Source organism: Larus michahellis, chromosome 13 (assembly GCF_964199755.1).
Source record: "Larus michahellis chromosome 13, bLarMic1.1, whole genome shotgun sequence".
Lineage (NCBI taxonomy): Eukaryota > Metazoa > Chordata > Aves > Charadriiformes > Laridae > Larus > Larus michahellis.
Genome location: NC_133908.1, coordinates 5,823,084 through 5,844,083, shown reverse-complemented (window position 1 = coordinate 5,844,083; position 21,000 = coordinate 5,823,084). Strand labels below are relative to the sequence as shown.

General features: G+C 46.6%; 1 protein-coding gene across 1 annotated transcript in view; it reads right to left on the bottom strand.

The window, feature by feature from the left end:
* The window catches only part of BCR (BCR activator of RhoGEF and GTPase), a 102,905-nt gene that overhangs the window by 19,166 nt on the left and 62,739 nt on the right, over positions 1–21,000 (bottom strand). The window contains exons 5-13 of the mRNA XM_074606576.1: positions 17,495–17,602; positions 15,685–15,745; positions 14,728–14,780; positions 14,240–14,380; positions 4,764–4,885; positions 3,381–3,549; positions 1,884–2,003; positions 853–928; positions 151–255 (exon numbers count right to left, since the gene is read on the bottom strand). Coding sequence (XP_074462677.1) covers positions 151–255; positions 853–928; positions 1,884–2,003; positions 3,381–3,549; positions 4,764–4,885; positions 14,240–14,380; positions 14,728–14,780; positions 15,685–15,745; positions 17,495–17,602 — 955 coding nt within the window. The remainder of the gene's footprint in view (positions 1–150; positions 256–852; positions 929–1,883; positions 2,004–3,380; positions 3,550–4,763; positions 4,886–14,239; positions 14,381–14,727; positions 14,781–15,684; positions 15,746–17,494; positions 17,603–21,000) is intronic.

Sequence of the window (21,000 nt, the reverse complement as noted above, 5' to 3'; positions counted from 1 at the left end):
CAGGAAATCTCAGTTTGTAACTCATCACCAGGTTGAAGCCTGTAGCAAAAAGAAACAGTAAGAGCAGTTCGAGGGAAAAGGCACAAAGGCAGGCAGAGGCAGGTTTTCACTGCAGCCGTACCATGTAAAAGCATAAACTAAAGGTCTCACCTTCCTTATTGATAGTGAGGGGAATATTGTGGACTGTCTGAAGCTTCACACAGGAGTTTGTCAGCATCTGAAGTTCCACCGATGTGAGTGAGAAGCTTTTAAAGCCTGCCAGAGATTCAAAGAGGGAGGAACTGAAATTCAAAGCAGAGGCTGGACGTATGCTCCCTCATTCTGGGCATACATGGGATAGCTGCTCCCGGAGCAATGCTCAGCAGGAGCACCGTGGTGCTCAGGACTGTAGTGCAGCCACAGCTCAGCTCTACTGAGGGCATATTTAGATACTCTTTGGAGTAAAAAGTCTCAGGATCACTCACAGGAAACAAGGGGGGCTCTTATTTTCTTGCAAAGCCAAAAAGCACCCATGCTAAAAAAGTAAATAATTTTCTTTCGACTGGAGGCAGGTAAAAGGGTGCAGCTGTTCCCTCTACCTGAAGCTGCACAGAGCTCTGATCTCCAGAGTAAATGGGACAATCTCTCCACACACTTACTCAGTGCTCTTCCTACACATTTCCTTTATGTTACTGCAAGCAAAAGATCCCCAGACAGTCTCAGATGCGCAGAGACAGAAGACATCCATGTTGTGCTGTGGATTTCAATGCACATGTCTCATTTTCCAGGGGACCCTGCCCCACACTTCATCCTCTAGACTCCTGCTGTCTAATAAGATCCCATTGTACCAACGCCCAGTTGAGAGACACTCACATTTCTTCTGCTGCTCCCGGATGTTCTCCCTCCACTCTGACCTTTCATAGTCCGATGAAATAAGGAATGTGTAACTCTACACAGGAAAACAGAAGAAAATGGGGTATGCATTAGTCTGACCGATGACTGAGAGCAGGTCTGTCTGCCTCCCACCCTCCTCCAGTGCAAATTGTTGGATATACTGTCCTTCTAGTACTCCTGCCGGTTGCCCTATGTCACAGCTCTGTCAGTGACAGGCAGGACTTTGGCAATATGCTTTCTCAGCAATGTGCCAGCAGCACCAACACAGACTCCTGCAGTCAGAGCTTTCACAGAGCTCCACCCTGCAAACAGCAGCTGCATCCCTGGCAGCATGAGGTCCCATGGCAGCTCTGTGCTCTTCCTCACAATGGTTGCACCAGGAAACCCAAAAGCCTCAGGCACAGGCCTAGACACTGATGCAAACTGAGGAAGCAGTGACCAGCTTGTGGATTTTCACTGAGTAGCAACAGGGTCTTGTGAGAATCCTTCGCCATGTGCATGGAAAGGCCACAGTGACAGGTTACAGCACTGCCAGAGCAGGGGATACCTCTGGCACACTGAGCATCCCACAGTGCTAAAGGAGACTGTTCACAACCTTTCAGTATCCTTGGTGCCAAGTGCAGCATACAGGCCTGAGAAGACAGACCTGAGTGTGCTAAGCCTTGAATTCAAAGGAGACTCTAGAAGGCAGCTGCTGCAGAGCTGTATCTTAGGTGAAGAGAGACGTTCCTATTGCTCTGCTCAGGCAGTTGCTGAGGTAGGGGATTAATTTCTAACACTATTTTTTAAATGCCAATGTTGCATACAAATTAGTCATAGCCTTACAAGATGCCATCATAACCTCTGGTGTAGCAAGGGTTAGTTGTCTGCTGCTTGGAAAGTGCTTTCCATAGACAGTAGAGGGCATGAAGACCTCCTTGTACAACAGCATATACAAACACACCCGCACACACACACTCTCCCCTTGACCTCTGTCTTGTACACTGAGGGAGACTAGAAGAGCCACTCACCTTGCCATTGCGATTGTGTACCCGGAAGGCCATGTTGGGAGACATCAGCAGTAGGAGGGATTCCTGCTCGGAGAGCTTCTTTTTCAACCTCTCAATGACCTTACTGCCTTTATTGGCCCTCTGAAGGGTCAGGGAGGGAGGGAGACAGAAGACACATGTTATTCTCCAATGTCTTCCCCCACTTACACTGACAGACTTTTAAGATCTACAATCCCTTCCCTCTGTGAGTAGCCAAATGGCCCCAGGCAGGAGAAATGCTGTCAACAGAATCCACAGGGCTCCCAGCTGCTCAGGAAGATCTTACCTGCAGTATCTCTACACTCAGTCTTGGCTTTGTTCCCCAATTCCAGCTGCCCCAGATGAAGGTGCAGAAGTGCATGGCCACTGTCCCAGCTATACCCTGTACTTTTCATTCCAGAGGCTCCAACAGCATCATGTCACTGCCATAGCACTGCCAGGTCCTCCCCAAACATCCTTAACTAAGGAGACTGTAAGGAACTTCTCTAGAAGCTGCCTAGAAGTCTGTTGCCAAAATTCTCTCCCACCCACCGATCCATTTTCAACAGAGGTCAGCTAGAACAAAGGTTTTTCTTGGGTAAAACCCAGTCACGTATATTGTTTGGCACTGATGCACTGAAGCATGTATCTTGGGCACCTGCACCTTTTGAGTAAGAGGCTTCCACACAGTGTTCCTCCTAATATCTTACTTTTTCCCCGAAGCCCTTTCTGAAAGCCCGCCAGGGCAGAGAGGCAGAAGCATGTTCTTTGGAAGAGCCGGGGACAGTCTTCTCATGGTACAAGCAATGTTATTTATATCCTGTTCTACACACCACCAGGCTTCCAGTTTTCAAACTCTTATTTCTCTTTTGGATTCCAAGAAGGTTTGGAGTCTAACACCTCTGAGAAAACACGTCTTGCAAGCAAAGAGAATCCTGGGCCAGAGACACTTTATCTGTGTCAGACTGTCCAGTCAATATAATTGGTGTTCTCCATATATTTGCTGGTGCTTTGACAGCAGTGAAGTCAGAAAAAGTGTCAAAAGCATAACTGAGCCTACAAAAATTCATAAGTACATGGCTTCTGACCCAAATCACTTGCAGGATCATACTTTAATAGCCAGAAATTGGCATGCCACACTCCCAGTCCTCCTCATGTCCACAGCATAAGAGTCCTGCCCGTCACATGGATGCTCAGGGATAGCAGTTACAGACGGTTCCATGCAAATAGAGGAACTACTGGGAACAACTACAGGGTCTTTTTGTTTCTGCCTCCTCACAGGACACCATCATTCGAGCCGTGCACTAGAACAAGCAATGATGGGCTGCAGAGCATCTAGATATCACTGAAAACAGAGCTGCACCATAACCCTCTGCCGAACAGTCTTGTTTCAGCATGACTCTCCATGCTGTGCAGCTCTGGGAATGTGGCTTTATTAGCACCTCATCTCAGCAGAGACACTAAGTCTGTACTTGGCATGGAGTATTCAACCCCCTTTACCTTTTCACGCTGGATGTCATTCTTGATCTGGGATATCTTTATCTTCATGGCATCCAGTTCCTCATCAGGTACCAGTGGGATGTTGGGCACTGCTTCAGACTCATCCACCATTTGGAAACTAAGGTCAGTGAGCGGGATGTACCATTTGCAGTCATACTGCTGGCTTTTTCTGAAAGACAGAAGCTCCAAACCTTCTACTATCACCAATGTTTGGCAACACTCACTCCCCCTTCCCACAAGTCCTTCCCTGCTATAGTGCATACAATACAGAAATGGGCACAACTTCGCCATGACTCCCATGTGGAAAAAGTCTGGTCAAGGGCTGCTTTCCAGCAAGAAAGCCTAGAAAGGCCAGTAGGCAGTACAGCACATGACAAGGCAACTTGTTTTGTTATCTAGTCCTTTTGATCCTAAGGAACCATAATGATCTTTTTCAAACCCTTTCAGTCCTGCATGCTCTCCCTTTGAAGCCTCCATAGAGGCAAAGTTCAAAAGCCATGCCATGCCTCTGACCTGGCTGTTACCCAAGATCTAAACCCAGGTCTCTCCTGCCTGAGCTAAGAGGGCAAAGTTAGGGAAGGTAAGCCAATATGGATAAACCTCTGTGTAATCCAAACAGAAGAGAGAAATGACAGCTCGTAACTGCCATCCTCCAGTGATTTCACCAGGATAACTAGTTCACTATTTTAATGTTTCAACCCTCTCCACCTCTACTGTCAGGAACATCCAACTCTTGGGAATGTCCCACTCTTTTGAAGGTTCATTCCTCACAAGCATGTGCTTCAAAAGGGGCAGGGACAACTTTTTGCTTGAGGAGGGCAAGATGGTGAGAGCAGAACATTTACCAAATGAAGAGAAGCCCTGTTTGAGGCAAGCATGTTGGTGGTAAAGGTTTTTCCACTCTCATTTGTGAAAAACATCAACAAAACTGTGTGTATAGCTGCATTTTGGGATTGACACATAGTCTGTTTATTGTACCTTTTCCATTCTTTCTGCAAAACTGTTAACTGTCTGTAGCTGCAAGGCCAAAATTAATAACCTTAGTACCAAAAGAAAGTGAAGAATGTCACCTATTAAAAGAAAGGGGAAGTAGAAAAATGAATTACATTTGTCCAGAATACCAGCAGCTAAAGAACATTCTATTTTCCTAGGAAGGCTTGGAGCAGGGGCAGGAGGAATTAACCTTTCCTGAGGGATCAGAACTTGGCCAAGGTCTCATAAAATAGACAGTACTACCTTGCTGATCATTCCTTGTCTAACTACATCTCATGGATTATGGTTACCCAGGTCTGAGGTATTCATATTCAGCTAAAATTGCTGGCTAAACCCAGGATTCTGCTGAAACTGAGGTGCAAAGGACACACTCCAGAAGGAAAACCTCACCCTCCAATCTGCTTCTTCAGCTTGGCACACAGGAACAGATCAGTAAAAAGAAAGACATGACGTAGCTTGCGAGCCCCCTCAACCAGCTCCACCATGAAACTGTCCTTCAGCAGCTGCCGGTGCTGGTGAAAAAGCAGAAAAAATGTTTTGGTTAGTGCAATATAAATCCCATATTTAGCACTGGGACATCTGAAAATAAATAGTTCAGAAAAAAGGCTATTAAGTGTTCCTTGCTGTAAGCTCTGCTCCCTGCTGCTGCCCCCTCTCCCAGTGGCAGAAATGGCCACGCATCTCCTTTATTATCTCGTTCTGGGTCAGACTTCAGGCTTCTCTCCCTCATCTGTTCCTGAACCCAAGTGTAATTTATTGTGAGTCATTGCCCAGCTTCCGTGTCCCGAAGGGCTAGAACCGCTGACAGCACATCATTCCCTCACAAACCAGCAGAGAGCAGCAAACACCACTTTTCTCAGAAATCACCTGGCCACTGAATTCGGCTTAAGCTACCCCACCAGGGAGAAAGAGGAGCGAACACCACCACTCCCCATCACAACAGTAGTAGCAGTTTGTCAACACTGACAGCTGAATGCCATTGCTGCTTCTTTATTACAAGTGCTGTTAAGGGATAATTCCTGAACAAAACGTCTATCTAGCAAACTTCTCGGTAGTCCCTTCTCAGCCTGTGTTTAAATAGGAACATCTGGATATGCCCCCACCCGGTGCCTATTTAAATCTCTTTTATATATCATATAAACATTCCCCAAACATAGAAGATGCAAAGAAGCTGCACAACCCTGACGCCTTTATTCCTGTTTCTAATTCCAAGGAGCTTTACAACCTCCTAAATAAGTTGCACATCTTGGTAGGCAGAAGCATCACTTCCCTAATTCCCTTATGGGGACTCCGTTGAAAGACAAACATGCTGCAGCACTGGCACTGAAATAGATGGCTGTGTGCTGTTATAAGTTTCAAGCCCTACTCAACGCTCAGGCCTTCTTCTGCTCTGATGTCAGGATCAACAGGACTTCGAGTGCACATCTGGAATAGATATCTCCCACTGTTTTTCAAACGGAAGTCAGGAGTATTCAGCTTTGGGCAAACTGTATTCCTACTGATACGTATAACTGTCAGTGTTGCCTTGCTTCACAGCCAGCATAAGCAGGAACCACCAGCTTCTCTGCGCAAGTACACTAAGGTATTTTTTCCTGACCTGTACTATTTCCTTGCTATTCCAGCTAAGAGGATGCCCCCCTGACTGACACCAATGAGTGACACGTTACACATACCAATTAAGCCTAGACTGCACCATGGCTGGGGATCTGCTAACACTGACCAGTACCAACACCCCTCCCTGCTGTCTCAGTCTTCTCCAGGCCCACTCTTGGGACTTAGTATGACTCACTCCCAACCTCCAGTATCTCTGTGATCCCCACTCTGGGAAACACGTACATGAAAACTGCCCATTTCCGAGAGGCAGCTGTGCTCAGCTATGCAGCGGCATGCAACAGGAAAGCAGTTAACCTGAGCAAGGTCAGGACATACAAACCAGAACTGATGCCTCAGTTTCTCAGGTTATGCCCCATGGGTTCTGTTTGCTGCGTGACATAACAAGCCCTGAACACATTTGCTGCAGAGGGTGTGGGAGTGCAAACCCCCACGCTGCCTCTCCTTCCGCCTACCATTCTTCCCATCTTGGCTCTCCAAAATGAAAACAAACCACACCAGTCCTGGGCCCAGCAGGCATGATGGCAAGGAACACGAGGCAGAGAAATGCCCTTGCAGACATAATTCTGGTTTCCACACTCTATCCTGCAGCACCCTAAACTTCCTGACATAGACTATAAGTCTGCATTTTCCTGTCTGCAGCTGCACTAGCACTACAGCTAGCTGTTAAAGCACACACAGCAGTGTCAGCATCTCATCTTGGTGCTGCCTTCCATTACACCAAGGTCCTGAAAATCTGTGAGCAGCAGCAAAACCTACACCTTTCCCACAGCGCCAGGAAGCAGGGTTGCTACCTAGCAGACTGTTGCACCATCTCTGGGCAAGAGTCTGTGGAGATCTGGTATCCAGCAGTGATTCAGGCTCAGAAAGGCCCATACATATGTTAATGTTTATTTTTAGGTGGGCGTGATCCTCCTGGCTTCTCCTCAGTGGTTTTGGAGAGAACACCTGCCTGCATTAATGTCTCTGCTGCTGATATGCACTTGTGCATGCCTCCCCCTCCTGCCTCCTCCGTGGCAAACAAATCCCAGGTAGGAAACCAGAAACACTGAGAGCTTTAAAAATAAATAAATAAAAAGGAGGAGGTATGTTGTCAGTAGCAAAAACACTCTTCGCAGCTTCAAAGAATTTTATTTGGGAGCAATAATGAAGCGGGGAAAGATATTTTCTGAGCAAGCCAAAATCCTGATTTCAGGTTTCTTTATCTGATGCATATTAATTACGCTGCAAATCCGCTCAGCTCCTCTGGGGCAATGAGAATAGCTGCTCGTTGCCAGCTCAACCTCTGCTCATTGTTCGTAGGTGTAAAGATGTTCTCACAGCGCAGTCATCTCTGCTACCCAGCAGGATATGGCACCGTCCCTTCCCAACTGACAGGGACATGGCATGGTCCTGACCTGGCCTTCTGTCCCCCTCTGCCAGGCACTGGCAGCGCGTGAGATCAGCCAATAGCCCAGCCCAGCACCCTGCCCAGAGTTCCCAGCTGAAAAATACCCCAGGCTAGTCCAGAGCACAGACTCAGCACCTGGTCCTGGGAAGACACCTCTGGTGGCAGCAATGTGTTTCTTCACAGGCAATGGAGGGCACAGGCCCAGGAGAGCTGTTGGGGGACTGCGAAGGACTACCGCTCAGCCCTAGATCAGCCCCCTGGTTTTGGCACTATGCCAGTACCATCATCTAGACCAGGAAGGTCATACAGGGCACCAGTTACTGGAAACCTTTGTGTCAGGCCTCAACAAAGTAAGAAAAGAACAGCCCATCAGTATTCCCTGCAGCAAGGCTGCAGACCTCTCCACATGGCCTGCCTGGTCCAACAAGGCCACCCCTTCTCCTGCCTTCTGAAGTTTCACCTAACCTGTCCTTGGCTGCACAGTCCTTGGCTGTCACCACTCAAGCAGACTTCCTCCAAGCAGCCATGCTCTCTGTTCCACATCTCCCCAAAACCCAAGCAGAAAGCTCAGCCACATGATGCCAAAACAGGGGTGTGATTCAACAGCCTTCATACTTCCCACCTGGGACTGAGGTACCACTCATTTGCACTGAGTTTATTTTGACTACCACTCCTGGGTACAAAATACCCTGACTGACATGAGACAGAGCGCTACCATGAGGCAGCAAAAAGTTTTGGGCAGCATGATCTCCCAGAAAGAGAACCGGGTGGGAAGAAGACAAGTTCTATTTCCCGAGCTTGACTGGAACAGAAGTAAAGAGGTGAAAGGGATGTATTCCAGTCAGCCACTCAGAGGAAAACACTGAGTTTCCCAGACCTTCCAAGGCTTCCTATCTTCTCGCTCATGAGCTACTTGGGAAGGTCTCCCTTTAGCAATCAGCAGGGGTAAACTGCCCCAAAAGCAATCAAGTATCTGGGGAGGAGAGAACAGGAGAAAACATCTGTGGATCAAGTCAGGAAATCTCCCCTCACAGGGGTGTGGAGCTTGATATTAGCTATAACTACCAGCTTCTCTTGGAAAACAGGACTTTCGTTAGGGTTGGGCAAAACAGGCATGCCCCAGGCTGCTCAGCATCAGTGGAGCAGAGGAGGAGCATTTCCAGCAAAGGGTCACATCCTTGTTGCAAATGATTCATCTTGCTGGGAGGGTTCAGCAGGTCAGAGGGAAACAATAAAAGGATTTCCCAACTGGCTTACCAGATCCCTGCCAAACCCCACAGTGAGGGAGTGCAGGGCATCTTCCTGGACCTCCCGACATGAGTCAGCCCATCCCACCCGACCCGGGGGGAGCAGCAGCCCCCTCAGACAGGACTCATGCCAGTCAGATGCCCGTGCCACCTCAGCTCCACAGGTATTCTCTAGCAGTTTGGGAGCCAAAGCCCACTTTGGTCAACTCCTTCCACCCAGGGCCAGCAACAGCTATTCCTTTGGTGGTCTCCTGTTAAACAGGGTCTCCTGAAACATGAGTCTTTTGGCTGTGTCATCCTTCTGTACATGACATGCAACAGCCTATGTGTGGGAAACCATCTCTCTACCTTGTTTCCAAAGCTACTCTGTTTGCTAAGGTTAACAAAGTTGCTAAAGGTTTCCCAAAATACACTGAAATGACATATAGACTACAGAAACACCAAATAAACATCCAAGAAAACATAAGCTTAGGATCAGAGTGACAGCACAGTGGCAGAGTGACCCTCTCTCTTCCACAGACAGCCCCACAACTGTCAGGTGTCCATCACAGAAGCTCAACTCAGCTATAGAAAGATGTTCCATGAGGCCTGGGGGAAAGCTTCCCATTTTGTGTCATAATGGAGTGAATTAGGATCATCTTTAATCTCTCAAATGAGGCCTGGGCTGACTGTGGGCTTACCTTCAGTGGCTCTTGCAAAGCTCCTGTACTGGTGGAGTATAAGTCCCAAGTCTCTGTTCTAGGCCCTGCTTTCCTTTGCACGTTTTTACCTCCTGCTTCTCCCACCCACCTGAGTGCTCTGGACAAGAGAGCTCTCCCTGTATGTCTTTCAGTGCTTGGATACCCTCTTTGGGTTGCCTGTTGCTGTCCTCCTCCTCTTACCTCTCTCAGTGAGCATCTCCCCCTCCTCCGCTACCAACTTCATGACTACCTGTATGCTCATCTATTCATCCTACAGTGTTTTAGTGCTATTTGCATATCATAAATCCTGCTGCTGTCACGTACTGTTTAACTCCAGGAAGTGTGGCAGAGGACAAGTTTGTCTGAGACACATTACAAAAAGTGGAATTTGAAAGTCTCCTCATCCAGAACTACAGCTGTACAAAAGGCCGTCTCCTCACTTGTGTGCTGAGGAAAGAGCTCATCTGATGTGGTGACAGCAGAGGCCTGCAGTGTGTGTGGGTGAGAGCCCCGGGAAGGGCTGGAACATGTGTGATGCAGGAGGAGGAAGGTAAAAGCAGGAGATGGGTATTGGCATACGTCAGCGAGGATGAGGTGGTTTGGCTTTCTGCAGAGCGTAGGAAGAAAATGATTCCTCATGTGTGTGTGCGCGTGTGTTGCAAGACCAGCATTGCAGAATAAAGGGATGCTCTGCCTAGGGAGCTAAACTGGCTGCTCTTTGAGCCTTTTAATAGCCTTTCCTTTTTCTTTCCAAAGCTTCTGTCACCAGGAGCTCTCTGACTCCAGCTGTAAGACAGAGCGTGAAGCATCCAAGATCATTTTTGATTGCTCTATTGCCAACATCTGCCCAAGGCCTCTAGAAGCAGTAGGCACCAGGCCTCAAGCTGTGCATGACTGCCTGTGTCTAAGCTTAGCTCCCAGCTTTTCAAAGGCTTTAGTCTGCACTTCTGCTCTCTTGCAAACATCCTTTGTCCTTTCCCTTCCCTAGCACACTTAGTCTAAGGCAACGATACCCAGGGTCCCCTGACTGCAGTTTAAAACCACATTTAGAAACACAGTAGAGCAGCTTGCCAAGCAGACTCTTCTCTCCAGGGCAAGGGAAAAGGCGCACAGTAGCATAAGCTGATCCAATGTGATGTAGTGGGCTTGATCCCAGACAAAACTGTCTGTCAGCCCTCTTGTGTCTGGCCTGGTGCTGATGAGACCAGATACTAAGCCACTCAGCCAGCAGAGTGACATAAAACTCAAAAAGGCTTCATTTTTAAGCAGCTCCGTTACTCCATGGCACTGTGGGAATACACAAATAACAGTGAGAACACATCAGAGAAGGTGGGACTGTGTGGCAAGGCAGAATGGTGGCCACCACCACTCAGGTTGGTCTGAACTGCCCTGAAACAACATCCTGCAAAGAACATTAGACCAGCAGCAGTCAGGAAAGGAACCATCATCTCCCAAATGAACTCTGCAATTTTTTGCAGTTTCATTAATTCCTGCTTTACAAGAATGGGCTGAATTAGCTGGAAACACAAGCCTTTATTTCTGGAAGGGAAAGATGACACAAGCTCCACAGTCATTTTGCATCCAGGTTTAGCTGAGAAAAAAAACATGCAGTCCATAGAGCTGCTCTATTAATAAGGCTAGAAAGGTTATTACTCCCTTCCTTCTGGCACATAGTAGCGGCACATCCTTCACCTCAAAGCATTTGTTTTCTTGCTTCCCCAAGGGACCATCCTGCGTAGAACCTTAAGCAGGTTCCCTATTTAAGCCACGAGGATAGAGGTGAAGAAGGATCAGCAGTGAGCAGCTAAGATGCCTGCTTCATGGTCCTGAGGGGTGGAAGATTTTCCACCACATGCATTCTGAGTCAGAAGGTACAGTGCTACTCAGACTCCCTTTCCCTCCGTGCATTTTTTTTTTTTTTGGGGGGGGTGGGGTGGGGGTGGGGCGGTGGTGGTGGTGTTATTTAGAGGGTTGGCAAAGTGGATACCTGCAGGTAATCCATCCAAAAAGTTAAAAAGTAAAACCACAAAAGTAGAAAGATGGGAAAAGGAGGTAGCAAGAGAACGTAGCAGATCAGGCTGAATGGAAACAGACCCCAGAGCCCAGATAAGCCTCCCTTGTGTGACCAGGCTGGGGCTGGTGCTCTCCTGGCTCCTCTGTACCCCAGCCCTCAGCAAACCACAAAGCAGAGAAGACCAGCTACAGTCAGCCTGGCAGCAGCAAGGACCAAACTATGCGTTCGTAGGCTTAACACACCAATACTGCCCTTCCCTGTTGTAGTCCATTCTGTCCCTCTGGTGAATGGTTTTACTCCCTTTGTTCCCATCTCCTTGCACTACCTGAAATACTCGTTCAGCCCAGCAAACTAAACCAGGTCCACACGTCACAGAAAACTTTCAGTTCATATGCATAACTCTAGAACTAGAAAAAAAGCCTACTGAGCCAAGCAGAACCAGGGGGCTGGTGTGCAGGAAGGACACCTGACAGCAGGCAGAAAGGCAGCAGGCAGGTCAATGCTCCTGGAGCAGGGAATTACTTTTTGCAAAAAGGGAGGAATACTGTGCTGATGAGCCTGAACTCTCTCCTGACCTGCACTCCTCTCCTTCGCAGCCTGTCACTAGGGAGATTAACAACTGGCTGCTTTCCTCAGTTCAAAGCAATCCTGAAAAAAAGAGCTGGAGCAAGAGGCTGGCAAAGGAGATTTGACTCCTCCCCACAATGCACTCAAAGGGGAAAAATATTCCACATAAAAGGCAAGGACTGGGAAAAAAGGTAACTGAGATCAGCACCTAAGCAATACATGAGGGGAAAGGGCTGTTTTCCCTCCTTCCTTTCCACCAAGGAAATTTCAATGGGAGGAAGACAAATAATGAAAAAAGCCATCAAAGCAAGCTGGTGATTCATTAAAATAAAAAAATACATTATGCATCGAGAGCAGTCAATTAGGAGATGCAAACTGCACACTGTCCTGTCACCCTAGGGGAAGCACAAGCAAGACTAGTGGGAGGAAAGGATAAGTAGAAAAGGAAAGATTTACAGGCATAAACAAAACCCAGCTATGACCCCAAGCTGAGCAGCTTATAGGAAGGAGCAGCCATCACTAACCCACACAGAATAGCTGGGAGCAGACTTTTGTCTCTGGATTACTACACAGAGAGTGAACATACCTACTCTCTAGACACAGAGTGGTGTCAACTGGGGCGTTACCACTTTGAAAAAAGTGGGATATTGGTGCCAAATGACTAAAGAAAGTATCCACCATCAGATTCCCGGAGTGGAAGGCAAACAGTGGGAAGCATCAGAAGCAAGTCCTTTTCTTCCCTGGGCTCAGTGAAAGCTACGTGCAATGAAGGAGAGGACAAGGGGTTCCCAGTCCCCTCTAGCACACCCACAACCCTCTCCTTGGGTCTCCCCTTCTTTCCCTCCCCACATCACACGTAGAGTCACTGCAGGACCAGTGAGTGTGTGAACAAGCCTCCTGAGTCCAATCCCGACAAGCCTCCCCTTGCTGCTTTCTAAGATCTGAAAAATACACCGCTGCAAAAAGAGATCATCAGGAGCATCCTTCTGAGCCTGCCCCTCTGCCTGGGCTCTGGCACCTCATTAGGATTCTGCATGACACTTTTCAAAGCCTCCATCCCTCATTGAGATGCTGACAGACAACCGGAGAACATAAAATGCTCCCTCCCCTGCGAAGGGGCATTCTAGCCTGCGATTTCTGCTACAACTCAATCAGCATCCACTTTAACGAGGCCATCTACTATCACTGAGGCCCTGGTGACTGATGTCTGAGCTTCTACCTCAGCCTTCAATTGCTCAGCCCCTCCTCTTCTTTTCTCAGCTGCAGACTTCCTCAGTTGACAATATGAGACAATAAGCAAGACTTGCAGGATAAAGTGCGCCAAATTCCCAGTACTGCAGCTTCTAGCCAATCTTTGTCAGCTGAAAATCAGTTTAACAGCTAAAAGTAAGCATGTTTAGCTGACAGGATTTGGGACTACATCATGAAGTTTCATGGTATTTTAACAATCTCCTGGGCTTTGTAAGAGATGTTTCTGTACAGGGTAATTTGGGTCACTTTTGATCAGCCAGTGTCTCTGGCACACTGCCACAATTCCTCTTACACGTATACACTATAGGAGATGCACCCCTCTTTTGTCCAATCTCCTTCATCCTTCTGACTCTTAATACTTCTGTCAGTCCTGCCCTTTCCTCATCAGGAAGGACTGAATTGCTTTCTACTGAAATTACGAGGCAGATTAATCAAGCCCATTGAGGCATGCAGGACCTTACCGTTGTGTAGCTCTATGCCCTCCTTGCACAACACTGCACGCAGGTAAAGAAACCGCATATCTTAGAACTTCCTGGGTGTAGTCCAGCTCCTAGCAGAGCTGAGAAGAGTTATATTACACCCTTAGGAGTTCAATCACCTCCCTTAGCTTTCCCAACCCATTCTGCTTGTTTTGCTTCCTAGTCCCATTTACAACATTCTTCTTTAGAAATGAGGAAACAAAGAATGAGTTTTATGGCAAGAATTGAAGATTCTGGAAAACAGCTTTTCCTAATTTTTTATGATTTCCGATGTTTCCTCACCTTTTTCTCCTCCCAGGCTTCCTGTTTGGTTTCAGTTTGCAGGTAAAATACAAATACATTTAGCACATAGCAATATGCCAATATGCATCATAGAAATTATGTATGACAAATGATTTTAACAGTGCTAAGGAAAAAACTCTTATTATACTTTTCCTCTGGGTTTCCAAACTGTTTTGTGGAAAGAAAACAGAGGAGCTGTACCACATCCTTTAGAGAACAAGGACACTGCATAAACTGTATCTTAGCAACAAACGAATTAATAGCGTTAACTTCCTAGTCCGCTCTACAGAAAAGGCACAACCAGTATTTAGAAACTGAGAAAATAACGAAAGCAGGAAGACTCACCTCGCCCTTCTTTACAGTCATGGACTGCCGACGAGGAGTGATCTCTTCATTGATGCTGGACAGGAAGTTCTGTGAGATCCGCAGAGCGTCCTGCAGGAGTGGATGATCAGGGTGGCTCACTGGAGTGTGCTTGAGCAAATCCTGACAACAGGAACACAACAGACAGAACCATGAGCAGCACTGGAAAGCAGAAGGGTCTGAGGGCCCCTGACTACAGCTGTAAGACAAGATGCTCCAGCTTCTTCTTACAGATTAGAGCAAGGCTTTATCTCTACAGGAAGAGGATAATACTCTGCACTTCTTGGAAACCTCACTGAGGTAACAGCAGGGTCCTACCTATGGACTCCCTGCCCCTAGTGTAAAGGGAAGAGGCTCTTATGCAGCATGACAGGTTTATTTTCGCAGTCCTGTAGCCCCATGGAAAATTTGAAGGGCAAAGAAAATAAGAAAGGGGCCTAGAGTTCAAAAACTACCCTTCAGATACTTACATGCAGGACAAGTGTGCTGCGAGTCACTCGATCCACTGGCTTGTATAATAGAGCTGTGAAAAAAAAAGCAGCAGGAACATAAGGGAGAGGTACCTAAATACAGCCCCTACAAAGCAACTTGCCCAATGTAACTGAATGTAGAGGCACAGGTTTATTCACCAACGAGCTACTGTCTCTAAAGTTAGTGTGCTGAACAGCCAATAAAACACACATGAACACACAGAGGAAATAAACATGCTCCACAGCAAACAGATGCCCACTTGCAAGCACGCCCTGCCAGACCACAGATGAGGAGCACACAAGGTAGTACAGAACAACGGCACACAGCATGGCATACTTCCGGCAAGTCCCTGGCAACCTGCCTGGTCCCACAGGTCAGAATCAGGCATTGCACTTTTAAAGTCGCCAAGGAGGTCCCCGAAAGGTTGGAAGTGCATCCCTCCCTTCTGGAGTTCAGCATGACCTGTTGAGTGCTTCCAAATCCTGATAATAGGCCAAAACAGGAAGGGGATTGGCTTCTATATTAGTGAGTATGGAAGCTTATTATAACATGAGTTGTCTTGTACTCATCCACAAGCACCATAGAACTTGATCTTGACCAGGCTTTCTAGATGCTACCACAGGGCAAACACCATATAACAGTAACTGCTATGATCGCATTTGTGCTATCACTGGGTAGCAGATGTTCTCTGAAAATCACAGCAGTCCTTTGGTTGGCCTATTTTTCCCCAGAGGGACTGATGAGGTTTTAAGCTGGGCAGGGGCTTCCCCATGCATGCATGCAGCTTACTATGCACAAGCTCTGCTACTTAGCAAAAGGGAACTGATTTCCCAGGTAGAGCCAGCAGAGACTCCAGAACCCTCCAGCATTTAAAAAGAAAAAGGGAGAGTGGAAGTTTAGCAACAGCCTCCACACTGTCCTGACAAACCACAGTCTCCTCTGCATCGATCACTCACTTTCCAAGGAATTTTTCGTCGTCTGATCTTTAGATTCCTTTGTGCTTCTAGCTTTTAGATTCTAAAAGAAAAAGAAAACCCACGTAGCAGATGGTCAATCACCTTGAAACATCACATGGGATCACAAGAGACTATCTGCTCCTCCAAGGGAGGGCCTAGCTGTGAATGGAGGACAGCCCTATCACAGTTCAAGTCACTGAAGGAAAAATATGCTTTCCTTCTTAGTAAATCCACCATTGCCATGTCACAGATGCCCACACATCTCAAATATTAAGCAATTTTCTTAGGAGTGCATGTCAATAGAAATGCAGCAAAGCAGGGAACCACCTATAGCAACATGGATGGTGGAGTTTTTAAATCACTTGCAGGAGAAAGATGTGTCTGTAAGGATGCAGCCATTATCACAGCATGTGTACACCACCAATAAATAAAGTACAGGATTGGGATTCAGTACCCCCAGGTTATACCTCCTTATACCTGTACTCAGAGCTGGGTGACCTTGGAGAGGTCAGTTCTATATCATGGCAGAAAAGGAACAATGCCTGCACTCTTCTCTTTGCACATGGACTGTGAAGGTGCATGCATTAATGTGCTGAGCTCTGAAATCCTCACCAGGGCACACATGCAAAAGTATCATCACCATCGTTCCAAATACAGCAGATACTAGGATGATTTCAGAATTATCCTTCAGAAAAGAGCAAAACCGAGGGATCACATTTGCACAGAGCCCAGGACACTGGGGTCTTAATGTCTATTCTGTCTTCTAGGGACTACCATAATACTATCTGTACATATTACTATAAATAAATGGGAAAGCCCATGAAATATGTTTTAGTACTGAAGGAAAAGTAAGCACAGGGGAAGCTTCTTTACTAATGAGTTGACACCACTAGAGCACAGAAGTTGTCAGGCAATGGACCAGAATAACCTCATGGAAATGTTCAGGAAAGAAGACATTTGCACTCTGGTGAGTAGTACAGCAGGTACCAAAAGTCAAGCCTTCCTTCCCCCATTTCACAGAGGGAACATGTTTTATTTCACCTCTTTATCATAAAAATCGAAAAGGACGTGCAATATTGAATGTACTCAGGAGTTTATTCAGAGCAATAAATGCCGCCAGTGTTATTCAGCTCTGATTGTTTCTAAGGACACATACATGAAGTTCATGTTTTCTTGGCAACCGAGTTCTTCAAGATATAATCACCGCAATACAAAGAGTCAACCATGCACTGCAGGCAAAGCTGGTGTCCTGGGAAGCCTGAAAAAGTATTCAAAATGCTTTGACACAAGGTACTCCTCCTAAAGAGGGGAAATCAGAGTAGCCCAATGAATAATATCATAGATTACGGTTGACACACTTGCCTTTTTAAACAGGGAACTACCCTCTCCCTTCTCTCCACGCCAGTGAAGCATGCAATTCCACTGGCAGCCATAATTCAAGCCATTAAGGACAGGTTTTTACACCACAGTCAGCATCATCATTAGCAAGAGAAATATTTGAGAAACTCAAATACAGCTTTCCCTTCTAGAAATGCATGAAGGTGGCACAGAGCTGAGAAGTTCAAAGCAGTGACAGCTTTTACAAGATTCCTGGGGTGGGGACAGCACATAAAGGCTGTCTGTGTGATCACCTCTATTGGCCCAAAGCATAAATTGCTGTAAGAACATAAGCTGAAGCAACGAGCCTACGGGAGCACACAACTCCTCCAGAAGTCAGGGCTGCAAAGATACTTGGAGGATAGACAGGAGTGACATCGCAGAGTATTAGTCAGATCCAGACGGCTCGTGTGTCTGAATACTGTGACATTACCTCAGAGATTTCAGCAAACTGAGCATTGGCTTGGCAGCATTTCTCTGCTGTCTCCATAGCAACTTCATAGTTATCCACAAAGGCCCGGTACACTCCCAGCTGGCTGGCCTGCAGGAAGCAAAACAAAATAAAATAAACGCTGGGGAAGAAGACAGTTTGGGATGGCCAGCCTCAGTATCTAATGATCAGGTCGTGTTCCTTCATGCCACTCAATCGCAGGGAATGCTGAGCAGGCCCTGAAAGACACCTCTGACCTGCCAGCTTTGCTTAACCAGGGCAGGTACTCCCATGCACCCAGTTCCATCTATGCTAAATAAGTTCACAAGTGAAGGATATGAAAGCCTGTGAGGATGACACATCCTTATTATTGCCATCTATTTTTCCCTTCTGAACTGACAGATTAGTATCTATTAATATTTTAGCTCATTGATGTAACTGGAGCTGCTGGCTATTTGCCTCAAAATATGAATCAGACAGGAATGATTCAGCCCAACAGCACAAACGTGAGCCCAGTAAGCTACTTGTTGGCTTTTGCATGATGGACACACTAACTCAAACCCAGATATTAACCCATATCTGCATTAGTGAACATGGTCATAAGGGTGGCAGAGTGCTGAACATACAGAAGAGAGATCCAGAGCACAATCTGTTTGGAAGGCAGGGGCTGCAGCACTAGGTGATCAAAAATGGCAGTTTTTCCAGCAGAAGGAATATGCAATTGGTCCAAAAGACAATGGAGCAGGCCTCAGAGTGCAGTAGTAAGCCATTATTACAACTGAGTCTTAGCACTGATCGCAGGATGTCCCTGACTTAGGAATTGCAGCCATATTCATGCCGGAGAACATAAGATCCAGGTCAGAAAATCCCTGGGTAGCTTCCAAGCTTGTCTGGATTGCAGAGCTGGTTTTCATAGAATCATAGAATTGTTAGGGTTGGAAGGGATCTTAAAGATCATCTAGTTCCAACCCCCCTGCCATGGGTAGGGACATCTCCCACTAGATCAGGTTGCTCAGAGCCCCATCCAGCCTGGCCTTAAAAACTTCCAGGGATGGGGCTTCCACCACCTCTCTGGGCAACCTGGGCCAGTGTCTCACCACCCTCATGGTGAAGAACTTCCTAACGTCCAGTCTGAATCGTCCCATCTCTAGTTTTAATCCATTCCCTCTAGTCCTACCATTACCCGACATCCTAAAACGTCCCTCACCAGCTTTCTTGTAGGCTCCCTTTAGGGTACTGGTAGGCCACTATAAGGTCTCCTCAGAGCCTTTTTTTCTCCAGACTGAACAACCCCAACTCTCTCAGTCTGTCCTCATAGAAGAGGTGCCCCAGCCCTCTGATCATCCTCGTGGCCCTTCTCTGGAGATGTTCCAGCACGTCCATTATCTTTCTTGTAGTAGGGACTCCAGAATTGGACGCAGTACTCCAGGTGGGGTCTCACGAGAGTGGAGTAGAGGGGGAGAATCACCTCCCTCGACCTGCTGGCCACGCTTCTCCTGATGCAGCCCAGGATACGATTGGCTTTCTGGGCTGCTAGTGCACACTGACGGCTCATGTTGAGCCTCTCGTCCACCAGCACCCCCAAGTCCTTTTCTTCAGGGCTGCTCTCAAGCCAGTTGCTGCCCAGCCTACATCGGTGCTTGGGATTGCCCCGATGCAGATGGAGGACCTTGCACTTGGTCTTGTTGAACTTCATGAGGTTGAACAAGAGGTTTTGTGTTGCAGAGCTGCACAGGCTGTGTTCTAAACACCTCAGTACCTTGAACACATTTGCAAGTGCATGGTCAGTAGTGAGCCAACAGGTGGAGTGCTGTAAAAAGCTCCATTAAAAAGAATTTTGTTACCAGAAGACCCTGCACTTACCTTATTGTCTCTGCAACTTCCCTAACACTTCTGCCCAAGACATGCAACAGACAGAGCAGTTAACTTTCCCACAGACTGTGCTTTTTTTCCTCTCCTGCTCTCTCATAATCATTGTGTTCCCCATTCTCTACGGAGCTTTGTGCAACTGACGATGGAAGAGAAAAAGCCACTCTCGGGAGAACTTTCCCTGCACAAATTTCTTTAGCTAAGAGAGGCTAAGAAACAGCAAGCTATTTCCTAGAGCACGTTTTACTGAAAGATTAGGAACCAATCTCAACCCTCATACAAAATAACACGGTTATGGCTGAAGCTGAAGGAAACTGCGCTCACTTATGCCAGGGATGACCTGACCCCAACAGTCTGGAGAGAATAAAATCTGATTTTGCCACTGGGGCACAATTTCGTGAAGAAGCAGGGCTTATGACATTCGGATTTGGATGATGCCAGATAACACAGCAGATCTTTAAAGTTTCTCCATTCCTGTGTGGCTCTTTCATTTCCTGCTAACTCATGAACAGTCTTTTCTAAGCTTTCATTTTCCTCCTCTAAACATGCTGCCATGAAAACATCTTTTTCATTGAAAACTGAGCTTCCAATCAAAGCAATAATGCTCATGTACAGTTTTCATGCTGGTTTAAGTTTTCTCTTTTTCAACTGAAAAGAACACATTGAAAATTAAACAAGCTTTGGTAGAAATAATTGGCTTCTGGTTAAAATTTTTTCCATTCCTGAAAACCATCAATGATAATATTTGCTAAATATTTCTTCATTTCTAAAAACAGTTCTAAAGTGTTTCCTTTCTACTTATTAAGAAAATAGACAAAATATTCCCAAAACTGAGAAGCATATTTCACTCCCACATGCCTAGCATCTTTTTTTCTTTTCCTTAGTTTCCACAGGAAAAAGGTGGAATAACAGTCACTGATGTTGCAAATGGATTGTGCTTTGTGCCAGACTATATGAAATTCTAGGACTCCTTGCATACACTTCTAGAACTTCAATCTATGGTGCTTTGTTTTGCATGATATTAAAGAAAATTAATGTCCCCAGGGATCACAGGATAATAACAAGGATTCCAGTGTTTATCATCAGATTGCACAACATGACCACAAGTAAACAGTCTGCTCCAAAAGATTTGATGTACATCCTGTAAAGATGTCTTGTGATGCCTGGTGTTCTTGCTGTCTCTCTCCTCTAGCTGCCTCCCACTGCCTGCCAAGAATTATTAGCTTTATCTCATTGAGCAAATAGTTCACAATTCCCACTGACACTGTACCAAACCAGACACTGAAACTGCTAAGCTAGCTCAAAGCTTCCTGCACGAGGGCAATTCGCTCCTTTGCTTCCAATAGGAATCCAACAAAATCAACAATTCTGTTACAAATGCACAAACATCGGGGAAACATAAAAACAGAGTGCCAGAAGGGCTTAACTCCTGAACCTCCGACCACCCATCAGCAAGAAATGTTCTTAAACAAAGGCTAAGTAGCTGTACGGTGAGTCAAAGCTTGCTTGACAGCCAGCAGTGGTAAGGAATATATTCAGGTCTTCTTCAATTAGTATTATCTTCACTGCTGCACTACACTTTCAATACAGTTTGTGAGGCTTCCACTTTCAGCAGCCTTCTGTATCTTTGCTTCAGCAAC